Source organism: Armigeres subalbatus, chromosome 2 (genome assembly GCF_024139115.2).
Source record: "Armigeres subalbatus isolate Guangzhou_Male chromosome 2, GZ_Asu_2, whole genome shotgun sequence".
NCBI lineage: Eukaryota > Metazoa > Arthropoda > Insecta > Diptera > Culicidae > Armigeres > Armigeres subalbatus.
This window is the reverse complement of record NC_085140.1, coordinates 348726999-348742743: the sequence shown is the minus strand read 5'-3', so window position 1 is coordinate 348742743 and position 15745 is coordinate 348726999. Positions and strand designations below refer to the sequence as shown.

Below are 15745 nucleotides of genomic sequence, written 5' to 3'. Positions count from 1 at the left end.
GTGCGCCCTAAAGTGGACGTTGATCCGGTCGGATCCAAACAAAATCCAATTCTCTATCGAATTGGTGCGTTCTAAAGTGAACGTTGATCCGGTCTGATCCAAACAAAATCCAATTCTCGATCGAATTGGTGCGTCCTAAAGTGGACGTTGATCCGGTCGGATCCAAACAAAATCCAATTCTCGATCGAATTGGTGTGTTCTAAAGTGAACGTTGATCCGCTCGGATCCAAACAAAATCCATGACGGATTTAGGGTTGAGGATGAAAAACTTAAGTCCATTCGTCAGTTCCGCAAACCAGAAACTCAACAGGAAGTGAAGAGCTTCCTAGGGTTAATCAACTTCACGGAACGTTTTATTCCGAACAGAGCGGACAAAACTTCAAAGTTGAGAGAACTTGCGAAATCGGATTATTTAAATTGTTTACTTTATTGTTTACTTTGAATATGTTGGGCTATAATGTGCTATAATGAAGAAGGCTGACTGTATTACATTTCCTATCCTCATTTTTTATATGTATTCAGGCATTAGTATATGATTATACCTGAGCAATTTACACTAATTGATTGAACTAAACGATTTAAATATGTAACGCAGTGTTGTAATATAAAATTTATTCATATCTAATTACAGGATTGAAGTAAACCAGATGGGAAAATCTGGTGGATCTCCTTCGACATGGTATTATTTCAACATTCTTCATGTATTTTTATCAAGCTATAAACAAAACCGTGTTGTCGAACTAATGGAAGAGTGTTGTGATTGTAAGTATTTATTAGAAACGAAAATATGACAAATATTTCAAATTTTCTATCATTTCACTCTGAAAACGAACTTTTTACAGGAACATCTGATAGTAAAGTTTCTTATACCATTCGACTCAGTTTGATGAATCGAGATGATGTCTGTGTGTGTGTATGTATGTGTGTGTATGTTTGTGTGTCTGTATGGTCACTTTTTCATCATCAAAAACTCACACGATTTTCATGTACTTAGACTTAACTGATTTTATCGCAACAAGTTGCATTCCGCAGAGCCACTCTTCTAATTACATGCTATTTAATTTCATCAAGATTGATAAATGCGTTCGCGGCTGACAAGGAAAATGGTTTGGGCAGTTTTCCATTTTTTCCCATATAATCGGAACTACGAGCATTGAGCAGCTACCAAGCTATAATATAAATTACGTTCGCTCGATGGGTTAGAAACCTCGCTACGGCAATATCGATAACGCTAACGCAACGAGCAAAGCTTTTTTAAGCTTGCAAATGTGGAACGTGTTGAACACGAAAACTAATCGATGAACAACGTACGCGCTTTTAAGTTTAGAGCCGATTCGATGATGCTTATTGCCATTATACTTTATCGGAGCATTCGCACCAACACAGTTGTAAGTTTCATCGTTGGCAACAGAAATTGCACTCGATAGCGACACGATTAACCGCTGGTTCGTTACGAACCGTTCGTACGCTCGTGGCCATGGTGGTGTTTGCGTTTGTTTTGTGTCATACATTGGAAGGGGAAAAAGAGGGGTTTCATTGATGCTTCAACATGCTGTTTGGTTTGGGTGGCGTGGAGTTATGGGGAGGTTTGGGTGATTTCAAGGGCAAATTTGAATATAGTTTTCGTTTTATACATCTCCTTATTTCCATATTATATTATGTATGCGGTTTTGTTAGTCTTCTATTTATATTTAGGAATCGTTCAAAAATGGCATCGAGGCCTTGGCGAAGGGGGGTGGGGGTGTCGTTGGTCGAATAATCTTAAATGTATTTAACGTCAAATTCAAGTCGGCCTTGAGAATTATTGGCTTAATTTTCAAAATGTTCGTGTACATTTCATTTTTAATCCTAGAAGTCTTAGAGACCCATGATGTTATAAACCAACCCGTCCAGTTAGTCATAACAATTATATCAATATGTGTTACAAATAACAATACTTGAAATAATTTCTCTCTCAAAAATGGATGAAAGAAAATTTCACGATCGTCATAACTTGATTATAACATAATGTATTATGCTTATTTTACAGAAAACAAAATTGCCAACATTTTTGGAATTAGGAATTGGAAAAAAACGAAGTTACCACCTTCAGTATATCTTGATTTAATCGAGAAAGGCATCGTCACCGCTAGGTGGATTAATTTGGGTTTTTTGTAATATTGTAGCATCAATCGAAATTGGGTTTCTGGAAGAGGACATGGACCTCGTTCAGGCATCACAATCGTCATCGTCGTCATATTCAACAGATCCAGCAACGGAGCAATCTACTTCTAAGCGTCCACGATTCGCTGGTTCTGGTGCAGTGGCTGCTAAAAGAAACGTACAACAAAAAATGTTTGAGCTAGCAGAAAAAGATTCGGACCGATTTGCTCAATTCATGAAGGAATCGAGGGAAGTTGACAAAGAGGTGGTAGAACTGCTGCGAGAAAACAACCGATTGATGGAGAAGTTGATTGATAAAATATAGTATTGGAGACAGTAAGCTAAAGAAGAATCTTGTTGTTGTTTTCATTAGCAAAACCATTTTTATATACTAGTTTCTGAGAGGTAAGTGTTTCATAAATTCATAAATTTTCAAGTGCATTCAACATACTCTCAAAAGTACCCACAGCATCAATATTCTTCTATAGTCGAGCACCTCTACTCACAGTTTATATATGTTAATGAAAAACTTATATTGAAAAATGATTTACCAAAATGTTTCATTATTGCCAAACGAACTCCGGTTCCAGAAGGATTCACTTGTTTAGAGTATGTGCTTCTATGTGGTTGAGGCTTTTCAGCTGATAGATGCATTTCGAGAATCCATGCTTTACTAATCCGATCGTTTCGCTCATTGCAAATGTTATGCAATATGCAGCATGCTTTTATTATTTGATTTACATGGTCAATATGCACTTCCAAGCCTTCACCAATCCTGCGAAAACGAGCTTTGAGATGCCCAAATGCGTTTTCAACAACTCTTCGGCACTTTGACAGGTGATAATTGTATGCTTTTCAAGCGGTGATTGATTACTGCTGAAGGGGAATGGCTTCATTAGTGTTGGCGCCAGCTTGAAAGTAGAATAACCTATTAATAGCATTAGCATTAGCATTAGCATTGTTACGGTGTAATTCGTAGATTGGACACTAGTGATACTCATGTTTTACTTTTGAGATCCTTATCTAGAATGCTATCAGAAATCAAGAAGGGGAGTGCTCCTTGATTCCAGTCTTAAACAAAAATAACAAAAGCATGAGGATTACTACTCCTGGCCACGCCCATCTTCACCGTAACTAGGGAGAGGAAGGAAGTGTTGATGTAGTATTTACTTAACGAGAGGCCACCGACTTAGCGACACCCTCATAAGTACCACGGAGTTGGATAATGAGGAAGGTATTCGTTGGGTCAGGATTTGCCTGTAGCTGGCAATGTAACCGTGGTAGATCTTACCCCGTAACACACCATGTAAAGGTGTCTACTCAGCATTACGGGTAGAAGTAGAATAACCTATTAATAATACAAGAACTTCAACGCCCTCGATTATTTTAGAGAATTTTCGAAAGAGCGGATCAGAGTCATGTACTTTCTTCAACGAAGAGTTTTCATAAATTGTGGAGTCGTTACTTCGACCTGGCACGCCGACATTAATATATGTAAATCAATACTTGTAATCCACAGCGAAAAAGAGAATAACTGAATGCCATCCTTTAAAATTGTAGTAGTCAGTTGCTTCGGATTTGGGAACTTTTACCTCTATGTGAGAACCATCTACTGCACCGTAGCATTGAGGGAAACCCATTTGCTCGAATCCGGACACAATTTCTTCGATTTTTTCATGTAACGGAGGAAAGGCATTCAAGAAGCACGAGCCCAATTTCACAACAATCTCCTGGGAAACCACAAGAACCAACTCGCATACAGTCGTTCTACCAGGTTCTACCCACACCAAATAAACTACCTATGGTTATGTATTCCGCAGAAGAACCTAGAGCATACAGAGCAATAGCTATTCTTTTAGCTAAAAGAACGGCTGGTCTCAAAAGCATATCCATTTTCGCAATATTTTGCGGCTTATCCACAAGAAAATCGAACGTCGACCTGCTCACTCGAAAGGTATTTTTTTTTTTCGCAGAAATTGGGCACATCATTTTCCCAATACGATGAATTTTCAACCTAAAATACAGTATAATATAAATAATAAATGATTATTTTCAACAATACAAAGACTCACGGAAGTCCAAACCCTTCGTTCAACTGTTTTTTTTGTAATAAACATAGATTCCTTTGTTTACGGATAAATTTGTCATTAATGCTTTCAACAGCCGCTTTTTACGTTGCAATAATTGTATACGTTGATTATTTTTATTGATTACACTAGCCACTCTCAGAATTTGTGAAGAAATTTTGTGTAGTTTATTTTGATTTTTGACACATACCCGTATACGAATCAGAAGTACCAAGCTGGTACAAGTGTGTCACCCGAAGCTGGTACAACAAACACATCGTATTTGTACCATGGTACTTGTACCACCAGTGTGTCTTTAGTATTATTTACAGGGTTGAACAAAATTTATTAAACCGGTTCGCTTCAGGTACGCTTACACTTGAACCATTGTCTTCCAATTGGATTTATGTTTTCCTTCAGGACGATTCGAGAGAGTTCTCGTTCAGCGCAAATGTTTATAATTTTTCAAACAGTCAAAAATAGTGCATAGTAACTTCTACACACGAGGTGAGGAGCTTTGAATAATTCAAGCTCTATCTGGAATAAGGGCGAATGTCGCAAGAGAGAATTCTCTTCGCCGACTTCCCCTCTTTTAAATTAAAGTGACAAGCAGATGATTTCGTTGCGGTTTTTCCCCTCAGAACGAAAGAAAACAATGAAAACTTGCATTCTGAGGTGATAAACCGCGATGAAATCCTCTGCTTGTCACTTTTATTTAAAAGAGGGGAAGTCGACGAAGAGAATCCTCTCTTGCGACATTCGCCCTTTTACCAGATAGAGCTTGAATTACTGATTTTTGTGGAAACTAGAACGCGTGCCTATTGCCCAAATAAGGAATAAACTTGGGGAAACCTGACTACAACTAATAGACAATGGCCAGCGGAGGAGACCATCCAGATCAACCAAGGCAACCCCGTAATTTACAGGTATTTAATAATAGAATAATAGTGTCAAGTTCTTTCTACTTCAAGTTATAATGTTACCAGGGTTTGCTAAAATTCGCCATGGAAGCAACTCAGGCGGAGGATGCTCCTCACGACTCACATTTCGAGCCGATGGACGAGGAGAGGCGTCGTTTTCTGGAGGAAGCCCTAAAATCGCTCACCATGGACGTAGTCAAAGAAATCGAAAAAGCCATGAAAACGCTGATGGATCCGGATAGGGTTGAAGAAGATAAAGCGGATGCCATTGAGATAATCATCGATTTCGTTCAGGATATTGATGCTGCTAATGGTAAATATTTTTTCTCTGTTTATATACAATAACCTAGGTATGGGGTGTGTTTTAAAATATTGTTATATGTTTAAAGATTTCTACAAAGTGGGCGGATTCGTCATCATTCAGCCAGGTCTCAAGTCCACCAATTCCGACGTCCGCTGCGGAACGCTTCGGTTGATTGCAGAGCTGGCTCAAAATAACCCCTTCTGCCAGGAACAACTACTGCAAGCTAACATTCTTCCACAAGTGGTTGAACTGCTGTCGGATGAACCTCCGGTGGCCACTCAAGCCATGCATGCCATTTCCTGTATGGTGCGGCATCATGAGTCGTCACTGGCAGCTTTCATTGACATGGGAGGTTTAGAGTGCATTCTCGGGTGCATCCAAACCGACAACGAGAAGCTGCGCATCAAGTCGTCGTTTCTTATGTCTAACCTTTGCACGGAACATACGGCCGTGCGGGACGAGTTTATCAAACTAAATGCTGTGGAGCGAGTGATAGCGGCGGTCAGACCTTCCAAAGAATTTGAGCCGAAGCTTGAAACTGCGTTGTCAACTTTGAATGTACTGACGGAGTGCGATGAAGGCGTTCAGAGGTGCCAGGATTCTAGTTTAAAGTTGAAAGAAAAGTTAGAGCTGGTGCTCAAGTTGAACAACGGAAAAGATGAGTGTTTGGTAAGTATTACTTAATGTTCTCAGCTCGAATCCATTTTAATTTTCTTAATATTTTTTTCTCTAGGAACAGATCGAATATGCCAAAACGTTGCTAAACCGATGTTTTACTGATGATAGCACTGGAACTGATCGATAACCCAATAAAACAATAAGGCATATTGTTCAGCAGTTTAATATGTCGAGTCGATGACAGCCTAAGGGGAGGTGGGGTAAAATTGACAGGGGTCCTGTTTGAGCTAAATCGTTACAATTTTGGCACTCTATCGAGTGAATCTTATTGATTGTTTCAAATTATGAGTACGACGTGTTTACATAATGAAAACTATTCTGTTTATCAATGATTTGATCAGTTCAATCAAAGTTAATTGCCTATATTCCGGGGATTAAACCACCCTACTTGGACATTCATTTACAATGTTCTGAAAACTCATATGTAAATAATGTACATTATGTGGAATATATTTATTTGAAAAATGTAATGGAGGTAACCACTTCCCTTCGATGGGACTCAAACTGAGGGTCGTGGGTTTGAGTCCCATCGAAGGGAAAGTAGTTACCTCCAATACATTTATTTAAATCAATATCTTTCACATAATGTACATATTTACAAATGCATTTTCAGAACATTGTAAATTAATGATTTAATGTAAATTATGGCTGTATAATCACTTGTCAAGAATTGACATATAAACCCTGATTTGACTTAACAATATCTCAGGCATTTTTCAGCCGAATTCACATGTTTTTATACCCAAAATAATTGTCAGCTCATATTTTTCTGGAACTGAAAGTTCATCTAAAAGGAAATTTAAAAAGTGTATAATTTTTTTATTCAATTGTAGAGGCTTACTAGAGGAAAGTGGGGCAAGATGGCCATCCTAAGCGGTAACTCTTATAGAATAGTCACATTCCTTCAAATTCTGCTGATTTGTACATAAAACACCTCTATGGTGCCCCGTCTTTGACATAAGTATCAATAAACACTGATTAATGACGTTTCAGTATCTGATAAACTGGTTTTAAAAAAAGATGTTTTTATGATGCCTATATTTACCATATGGGGCGATATGACCACCCCTTCGGGGCAAGACGAGTAAGGACCAAAAATTAAATAAAAGTGTGCTAAATTTGTTTAGAACAGGGGACACATTTCTTGCACTGCTATGGATTATGTTTAAATGATGTTTCGCTTGAAAATGTCGTATTGCATGTTGATTTGTTGACCACTGGCACTACGACGATATCAGAATTTGCCTAAAACTTAGTTTTACCATTAAAACCATATCCGTTGTTCTAAATTATCTCTGATTCAGGCAGAAACTATTTTGAGCATTTTTGAAATGCATTTAAGGGTTAGGCGACTCTTAATCCTGGAGATTACTTTGTTCTTAATATTTTTTGTTTAATTCGTTTATTTAAAGGCTCACTCGCCGAATTTAGCTTTACAGAGCCACTATCTTGGATATTATTTTTACAATAATAACTTTTTAAACAATAATTTTTCTACGGTAACGTTTTTTCGACGAAGTGCCGATAATTTTTTCCGGGCCTGGATTCTGGGAACACTGGTCAGAACATACTCTTTTTATTTCACTCTCTTTTTGCCTTGATCGCCGTCGTTTATTTGTCACTTCATTGAAATCGGATGATGTGTTTGATGCATTGTCCTCAACGTCTGTCCAGTCGCTATCGTTGTGTTGTTTACGTTCTTCAGCAGTGGATCGTATGGGTACGGAAGACGTCATTTTTTCCTTGTCCATTGGCGGAAAGTCGGCTTGACTAAATAACTCGTCGGTTGGAAGCGGAGCTGTTGGTGTTACTGTTTCATCTTGGCATGATGGTATGGTTGTTTGGTGACATTTTTCCCCTGGATGGGCTGGTTTTGCGCATTGACGGCAAAATTTGGGATGTGTAGGGTATGTTACCATCGATGTTTCGTTGTGTATAGTGATGAAAGACGGTATATGACGCAACAAGTTCATCCTTAGAACTCGTACACCGTTCGCGATACCGGGAAAATAGTGCTTCCACGTTTCGTTTCTTATAGAAATCACCTCTCCAAATTTAAGCATATAATCTGCTATGGAGGAATCACTCATTGATGGAGGGAGGTCATGTACCCGAACGGTAACTGCCCCACAGTCCACATAAACAGGTATGCAGAATTCTTTTTCCTCACATACCATCATCATCTTCCAGTTGTGTTCCAACTGGTAGCGAGATGCGACATTTTTGTTCTCCATTTCAATAAACACACAGTTGCGGGAGTTGTGCAACTGTATGCTTTTGACTTCCGAATATTTGATTTTTAGTTCATTATTCAAAAAATCTTGAACTTTCCTAGCATCAGGGCGAGTAGGAAGAACACTGAAATCCACTATTAGGGTATTCTTTCTTGCACCGCACATTTTCCACAGGTTACGAATAGATGCAAGAGAATTGAAGTGAACACGACCGATGAACGCGAAAGAAGGCTGACAACTGTGTTCTTAATACTGTTGGCAATTAGCCTGTGCACATGGGGATGTCGACCACCTGGGTCGACATGAGATGACATTTCTATCATCTACCTGGGTCTTTGTTTGTAAACATTGGCATTATTCTTATATGGTGTTGAAATAAGATTCTAACAGGTGTCCGGGTTCAATAAGAATGCGTATTGGAATCATTGGAAAAGCGCGAGAATAAATTTTGTTGGAATTGTTGAACATTGTAAAGTCGTTTTACTGCATTTAAGTAACAATGTAGAGACATGGAATGCAAAAACGTTGCAAATAATAGTTTTGGAAACTGGTAGTTAGTCTTCGATAATTATTTTTGAGTCAATCCTTTTATATTAAAAGGGGTAAACATATTTATTGCTCGGAGTTATTAAATTCATGCAATGGTTAATGTCTGTGTCATTTATGAGGTCGATTATAACTTGGGGTCAACTTCTTTAACTCTGCTTACAGTGCAAACTAGGTTTATGCTTATGGATAAGCACTGCATAAGAGTTATGCGGATATGAAGAAATTGGCTGTTAATCATACACACTTAATTTTTTTTACCGGGATCTCAGCGAGATGTTGAACTTCTACCGAGATTCGTACAGCAGTGCCCCAGCAAACATGTTTTTTCCGAGATTTCTGTCAAAATTGCTAAAAATCAACAAATATGTTGCTGAAAATCAGCTAACAAACGTCATTTTTTCTGAAATATCAGTTTTTTATTTTGCTGATGCACGGCTGTGCGGATTTTTGCCGAGCTGCAGAAATAAAAACTAAGTGTGTATGTTGCCATTCCAAAAAAGTTGAATTTTGTATCAATGACAAGATCGCAAATTGAACGTAGAAATACTTATCGTTCGATAGTGGATGCGAAATTCAATTATTTTGTGCATGTTCATTTGCTGGTTGATATATAGCCGAAATGAAACCAATCTACTGTAAAAGTGAAATTTGAACACTACCTGTCGAAATTGAATTTTCAATATTTAAATGCGTTGAAAGAATTGTATACAATAGTTGTATAAAATCTTAGAGAGTTAACTGATCTTCATACCAAAAGGCTGAGTTATTGGCTCATACTTCCTGACTTCTTTTGGTGACGGTCCCAATTGTGAAACTTTGAACCCCCCCCCTTCTTACCGAAAGACGTAAATCTACGTCAAATATCATATGAAAAGCTTCTGATTTAGTCCATAAAGTTATCCAAAATTATAACATTTTAGCCGTTAATAAAACCGTACCAATGCTTACTATTCTATAGTAAGCCATTCATTACCGATATTAATTGAGTAGCCATTCATTACCGATATTAATTGAGTAGGCCTTGGAATGTTGTTCAGTTATACCAAGCTGTCAATAAACCATTCTGTAACCACCCTTCAACCGATAAAGTCGTTACTACACTAGAAACTTCACTTCTTCAAATCAATGTCCTATCCTACGTAACAATGAATATAAATAATGACACTTTCAATGTATACGATATAAAAGTTTAATCATTAACGTTGTAAATAATTATGTAAAAGCTGCGGCTCCATTCCGTTTTCTTGAATAAGTCACATTTTTATTTTTGTAAATGTAAATGTGAATAAAAATGACACATATACATGCTAAATCAAAGTGTTTTCAAATTCAGATATGATTAATAGATTTATAATATGTTTATGTATAATGGATGCTATCTTTTGAACAGCTCACTGAGAATTAGGCTCGGAATTAGGTTGAGTGCAGTTCTTTGCAAAAAACATCCCATGTTATTACATCCTGATTACGACCTTTATTTCTTAGTAAAAAGAATCTTGAACATCATATGTGCTATTCCCAGTAAAATTCGAATGTGTGAACTTTGACATCAAGCTATGCTATAATATAGCTCGTAGTCTTAACTGGATAGAATATTGGAAGTCTCAATACGAGTTAGTATTACTCCCTGTAGAGTTGGGCCATCTTCGGAGTCTTGTTCTTGACTCTACTTGAAGAAATTCGTATTTGTAAGGATTAAAAAGTGGTACCATTTAAAAGCCCAAAATTGAAAGAAATTAAGATCAATATTAATTTGCAAATTCAGTTATACAGACAAGTTCAATCAAAATATTGTAGATAAGTAATTGTTTTGAAACTATGAGCGAACTATGAGTTCGACTTTGGTCATCCGTTACGAGGATGCGCAAGATCAGAATTTATGTGAAAACTTACATAGACCTTTATGATTATTAGATTTTTCAAACATAATGGATGCATTTTTTGAACACTTCAATGGGAATAAGTTTGCCCGCTTCGCTATGGGATATCTGTTCCATTATTAATAACATGCTCGTATATCAATAACATTCGCAAAACAGGCAATTTAGGCTCGATTTTTGCGTGTTTTGTTGTTATCCGGCTAACTGCTGAAAAAAAAATCACAAAAATGAGAAATGAAACAATTTGCTCACCAATTCTTTGTTTTTGAATGGTATTGATTTGGATACATGGTATGAATTCAAGGAGCAGTTTCCCTAGTAAGTATGTCCATTGCAAGAAGCAGAAGCAGTCTTATACATCTAGGAACATTCAAGGCTAAAAAGCTAAAAATATCAATAAATTATCAAAGCCCTATTAAATGTAGTTAAATTACATTGAATGTTCAACAAGTTCAATAGAATTTAGTTTCGCGCTTATCCAATGATTCCAATATGCATTCTTATTGAAGCCGAATGCCTGTTAGAATCTTATTTCAACATCATATTATTATATATTATATTATTAATTTATTATTATATAATATTATATAAGAAAAATGCCAATGTTTACAAATAAAGACCGAGGTAAGGGCATCTTTAGTAGAGTTATAAATCGTATGGGAGTTAGGAAATGAAATTGAAACTGTAAAAATGCCATCTTTAACAGACGTTATAGTTTTAAAAATTCGAACAGTTTCGTCGGGAAATTTATAACTGGAATACTGCTCAGTTGTATTTTTGTACGAATTTGCAACAGAATTTACTCGAGTTTTATTTCGTTCAAAACAATAGAAGATGACGTCATCAGTTACAAAAAATACTATTTCATCGACATCATAACAGTTTGACATTTGAATTGGCCTCGGATGATTATTTTTTCGTTTTCCAGTATAAAACATGTGCAGCTTATAACTGCTACTGAAGATGCATTTCTTAGTCTATATCTTTGACAGTTATAAAATATAAAACTCGGGAAATTAATATATCTATAACTGTAACATTTCTAAAGATGCCCTAAATTATAGAAATGTCATCTCATGTCGACCCAGGTGGTCGACATCTCCGCGTGCACACACACGGAAGTCTGTGAATACCCATTAATGGGTATTCTGATACCCATTTCGAAGAAAAGCGGCATAACTCATTTAATGAGTATATCGCGTTTACTCATTAATGGGTACTCTCAACAAACTTCATAAAATGGGTATTTTACACCATGGTTTTTCTGCGGAGAATGGGTAAAATCCTACATTATTGTAAACAAAAAATTGAGGTTACGGCGTGGAAATTAAAATAATTTGAAACAAATCCAAAATAAGTGTTTTCTAATAACGAAGAATTATATTTATTTCTATTCAATCATAATAATAACATATCAATCAAACATTTTACCATTTTGCAGCCTAATTTTTCTTCGCACAGTTTGAAGATGACGGATCGCATCGAAACGAGCAACTTCGCTGGAAATCCTGTCCAAACTGTTGAAGCTGCCATTACCAGATTTATCCGCCTTTTCCGAATCACAAGGAGTGTGTCACACCGAGTTCCCATTATTTTGTAATCCTGATCTAGCGGATCTTGTGATGGAGGAAACCTAGGGAGGAAACAGTAGCAGCGGAGGCACTCTGTGGAATCTGAGAAGCAAAATTCACGGTCACAATCAACAAAAAAATGCTTTTTGACTTACCTTGTCTTCTGTGACTATAAAAACTTTTTTCCATGCTCCGAATAAACTTCTTAAAATTCACAATGCCAGGCAGACTACTTTTATTTTCAATTAAATTACTTGTAGAAATGAAAAGTAAAAATGGGGATGTCACATTGCAAATATTTCTGTGTGTACTATTTACTCATTTTTAATTCTTGAAACCGATCTCGTTATTGGGAAAAAAATACCCATTTTGTGTTTTTGAAAAAATACCCATTTTTTGACATTTCAGATCAATTGAAAAAAATGGGTGAATCAACCCCATAAAATGGGTATTTTCAAGCTTCCGTGCACGGAAGTCTGTGAATACCCATTAATGGGTATTCTGATACCCATTTCGAAGAAAAGCGGCATAACTCATTTAATGAGTATATCGCGTTTACTCATTAATGGGTACTCTCAACAAACTTCATAAAATGGGTATTTTTACACCATGGTTTTTCTGCGGAGAATGGGTAAAAATCCCACATTATTGTAAACAAAAAATTGAGGTTACGGCGTGGAAATTAAAAATAATTTGAAACAAATCCAAAATAAGTGTTTTCTAATAACGAAGAATTATATTTATTTCTATTCAATCATAATAATAACATATCAATCAAACATTTTACCATTTTGCAACCAATTTTCTTCGCACAGTTTGGAAGTGACGGATCGCATCGAAACGAGCAACTTCGCTGGAAATCCTGTCCAAACTGTTGAAGCTGCCATTACCAGATTTATCCGCCTTTTCCGAATCACAAGGAGTGGGTGTCACACCGAGTTCCCATTATTTTGTGTAATCCTGATCTAGCGGATCTTGTGATGGAGGAACAGTAGCAGCGGGAAGCACTGCTGTGGAATCTGAGAAGCAAAAAACAAATTCTTTTTGACAAACCTTGTCGCCTGTGACTATGAAAAACTCTTGTCATGCTCCGAATAAACTTTAAAATTTAGAAAGCCAGGCAGACGTATTTTATTTTCAATTATAGTACTTGTAGAAGTGAAAAGTAAAAATGGCGATTTCACGTTCCAAATATTTCTGTGTGTACCATTCACTCATTTTTAATTCTTGAAACCGATCTCGTTATTGGGAAAAAAATACCCATTTTGTGTTTTTGAAAAAATACCCATTTTTTGACATTTTAGATCAATTTAAAAAAATGGGTGAATCAACCCCATATAATGGGTATTTTCAAGCTTCCGTGCACGGAAGTCTGTGAATACCCATTAATGGGTATTCTGATACCCATTTCGAAGAAAAGCGGCATAACTCATTTAATGAGTATATCGCGTTTACTCATTAATGGGTACTCTCAACAAACTTCATAAAATGGGTATTTTACACCATGGTTTTTCTGCGAGAATGGGTAAAATCCTACATTATTGTAAACAAAAAATTGAGGTTACGGTGGAAATTAAAAATAATTTGAAACAAATCCAAAATAAGTGTTTTCTAATAACGAAGAATTATATTTATTTCTATTCAATCATAATAATAACATATCAATCAAACATTTTACCATTTTGCAACCAATTTTCTTCGCACAGTTTGGAAGTGACGGATCGCATCGAAACGAGCAACTTGCTGGAAACCTGTCCAAACTGTTGAAGCTGCCATTACCAGATTTATCCGCCTTTTCCGAATCACAAGGAGTGGGTGTCACAATTGAGTTCCCATTATTTTGTGTAATCCTGATCTTGGGGATATTGTGATGGAGGACCCTAGGGAGGAACAGTAGCAGCGGGAGGCACTGTTGTGGCATCTGAGAAGAAAAATTCACGGTCCCAATCAACAAAAAAAACATGCTTTTTGACTTACCTTGTCTTCTGTGACTATAAAAACTTTTTCCATGCTCCGAATAAACTTTAAAATTCACAATGCCAGGCAGACTACTTTTATTTTCAATTAAATTACTTGTAGAAATGAAAAGTAAAAATGGGGATGTCATACTGCAAAATATTTCCTGTGTGTACTATTTACTCATTTTTAATTCTTGAAACCGATCTCGTTATTGGGAAAAAATACCATTTTGTGTTTTTGAAAAAATACCCATTTTTGACATTTCAGATCAATTGAAAAATGGGTGAATCAACCCCATAAAATGGGTATTTTCAAGCTTCCGTGCATTGAAGTCTGAATACCCATTAATGGGTATTCGATACCCATTTCGAAGAAAAGCGGTATAACTCATTTAATGAGTATATCGCGTTTACTCATTAATGGGTACTCTCAACAAACTTATAAAATGGGTATTTTTACACCATGGTTTTTCTGCGGAGAATGGGTAAAATCCCACATTATTGTAAAACAAAAAATTGAGGTTACGGCGGGGAGATTAAAAATAATGTGAAACAAATCCAAAATAAGTGTTTGCTAATAACGAAGAAATATATATATATCTATTCAATCATAATAATAACATATCAATCAAACATTTTACCATTTTGCAACCAATTTTCTTCGCACAGTTTGGAAGTGACGGATCGCATCGAAACGAGCAACTTCGCTGGAAATCCTGTCCAAACTGTTGAAGCTGCCATTACCAGATTTATCCGCCTTTTCCGAATCACAAGGAGTGGGTGTCACACCGAGTTCCCATTATTTTGTGTAATCCTGATCTAGCGGATCTTGTGATGGAGGAACCTAGGGAGGAACAGTAGCAGCGGGAGGCACTCTTGTGGAATCTGAGAAGCAAAATTCACGGTCACAATCAACAAAAAAAAATGCTTTTTGACTTACCTTGTCTTCTGTGACTATAAAAAACTTTTTCCATGCTCCGAATAAACTTTAAAATTCACAATGCCAGGCAGACTACTTTTATTTTCAATTAAATTACTTGTAGAAATGAAAAGTAAAAATGGGGATGTCACATTGCAAATATTTCTGTGTGTACTATTTACTCATTTTTAATTCTTGAAACCGATCTCGTTATTGGGAAAAAAATACCCATTTTGTGTTTTTGAAAAAATACCCATTTTTTGACATTTCAGATCAATTGAAAAAAATGGGTGAATCAACCCCATAAATGGGTATTTTCAAGCCTGTGCACGGAAGTTCGTGAATACCCATTAATGGGTATTCTGATACCCATTTCGAAGAAAAGCGGTATAACTCATTTAATGAGTATATCGCGTTTACTCATTAATGGGTACTCTCAACAACTTCATATAAATGGGTATTTTTACACCATGGTTTTTCTGCGGAGAATGGGTAAAATCCCACATTATTGTAAACAAAAATTG

At 36.5% G+C, this 15745-nt stretch overlaps 1 protein-coding gene across 4 annotated transcripts; it reads left to right on the top strand.

Moving 5' to 3' along the window:
- The first annotated feature begins 4622 nt into the window (after positions 1-4622).
- LOC134217058 (hsp70-binding protein 1-like) lies at positions 4623-6442 on the top strand. Of its 4 annotated transcripts, none has more exons than XM_062695820.1 (5): positions 4623-4715; positions 5043-5134; positions 5195-5441; positions 5518-6101; positions 6166-6442. In XM_062695820.1, the coding sequence occupies exons 2-5, from the start codon at positions 5081-5083 to the stop codon at positions 6235-6237; spliced, it is 957 nt and encodes a 318-aa protein (XP_062551804.1). In that variant the 5' UTR covers positions 4623-4715; positions 5043-5080; the 3' UTR covers positions 6238-6442. The 4 variants fall into 4 exon arrangements, with proteins under 4 accessions (XP_062551804.1, XP_062551801.1, XP_062551803.1 ...); XM_062695817.1 differs by having other exon boundaries at positions 4632-4735; positions 4997-5134; XM_062695819.1 differs by having other exon boundaries at positions 4679-4715; positions 5018-5134.
- The last annotated feature ends 9303 nt before the right edge of the window (positions 6443-15745 follow it).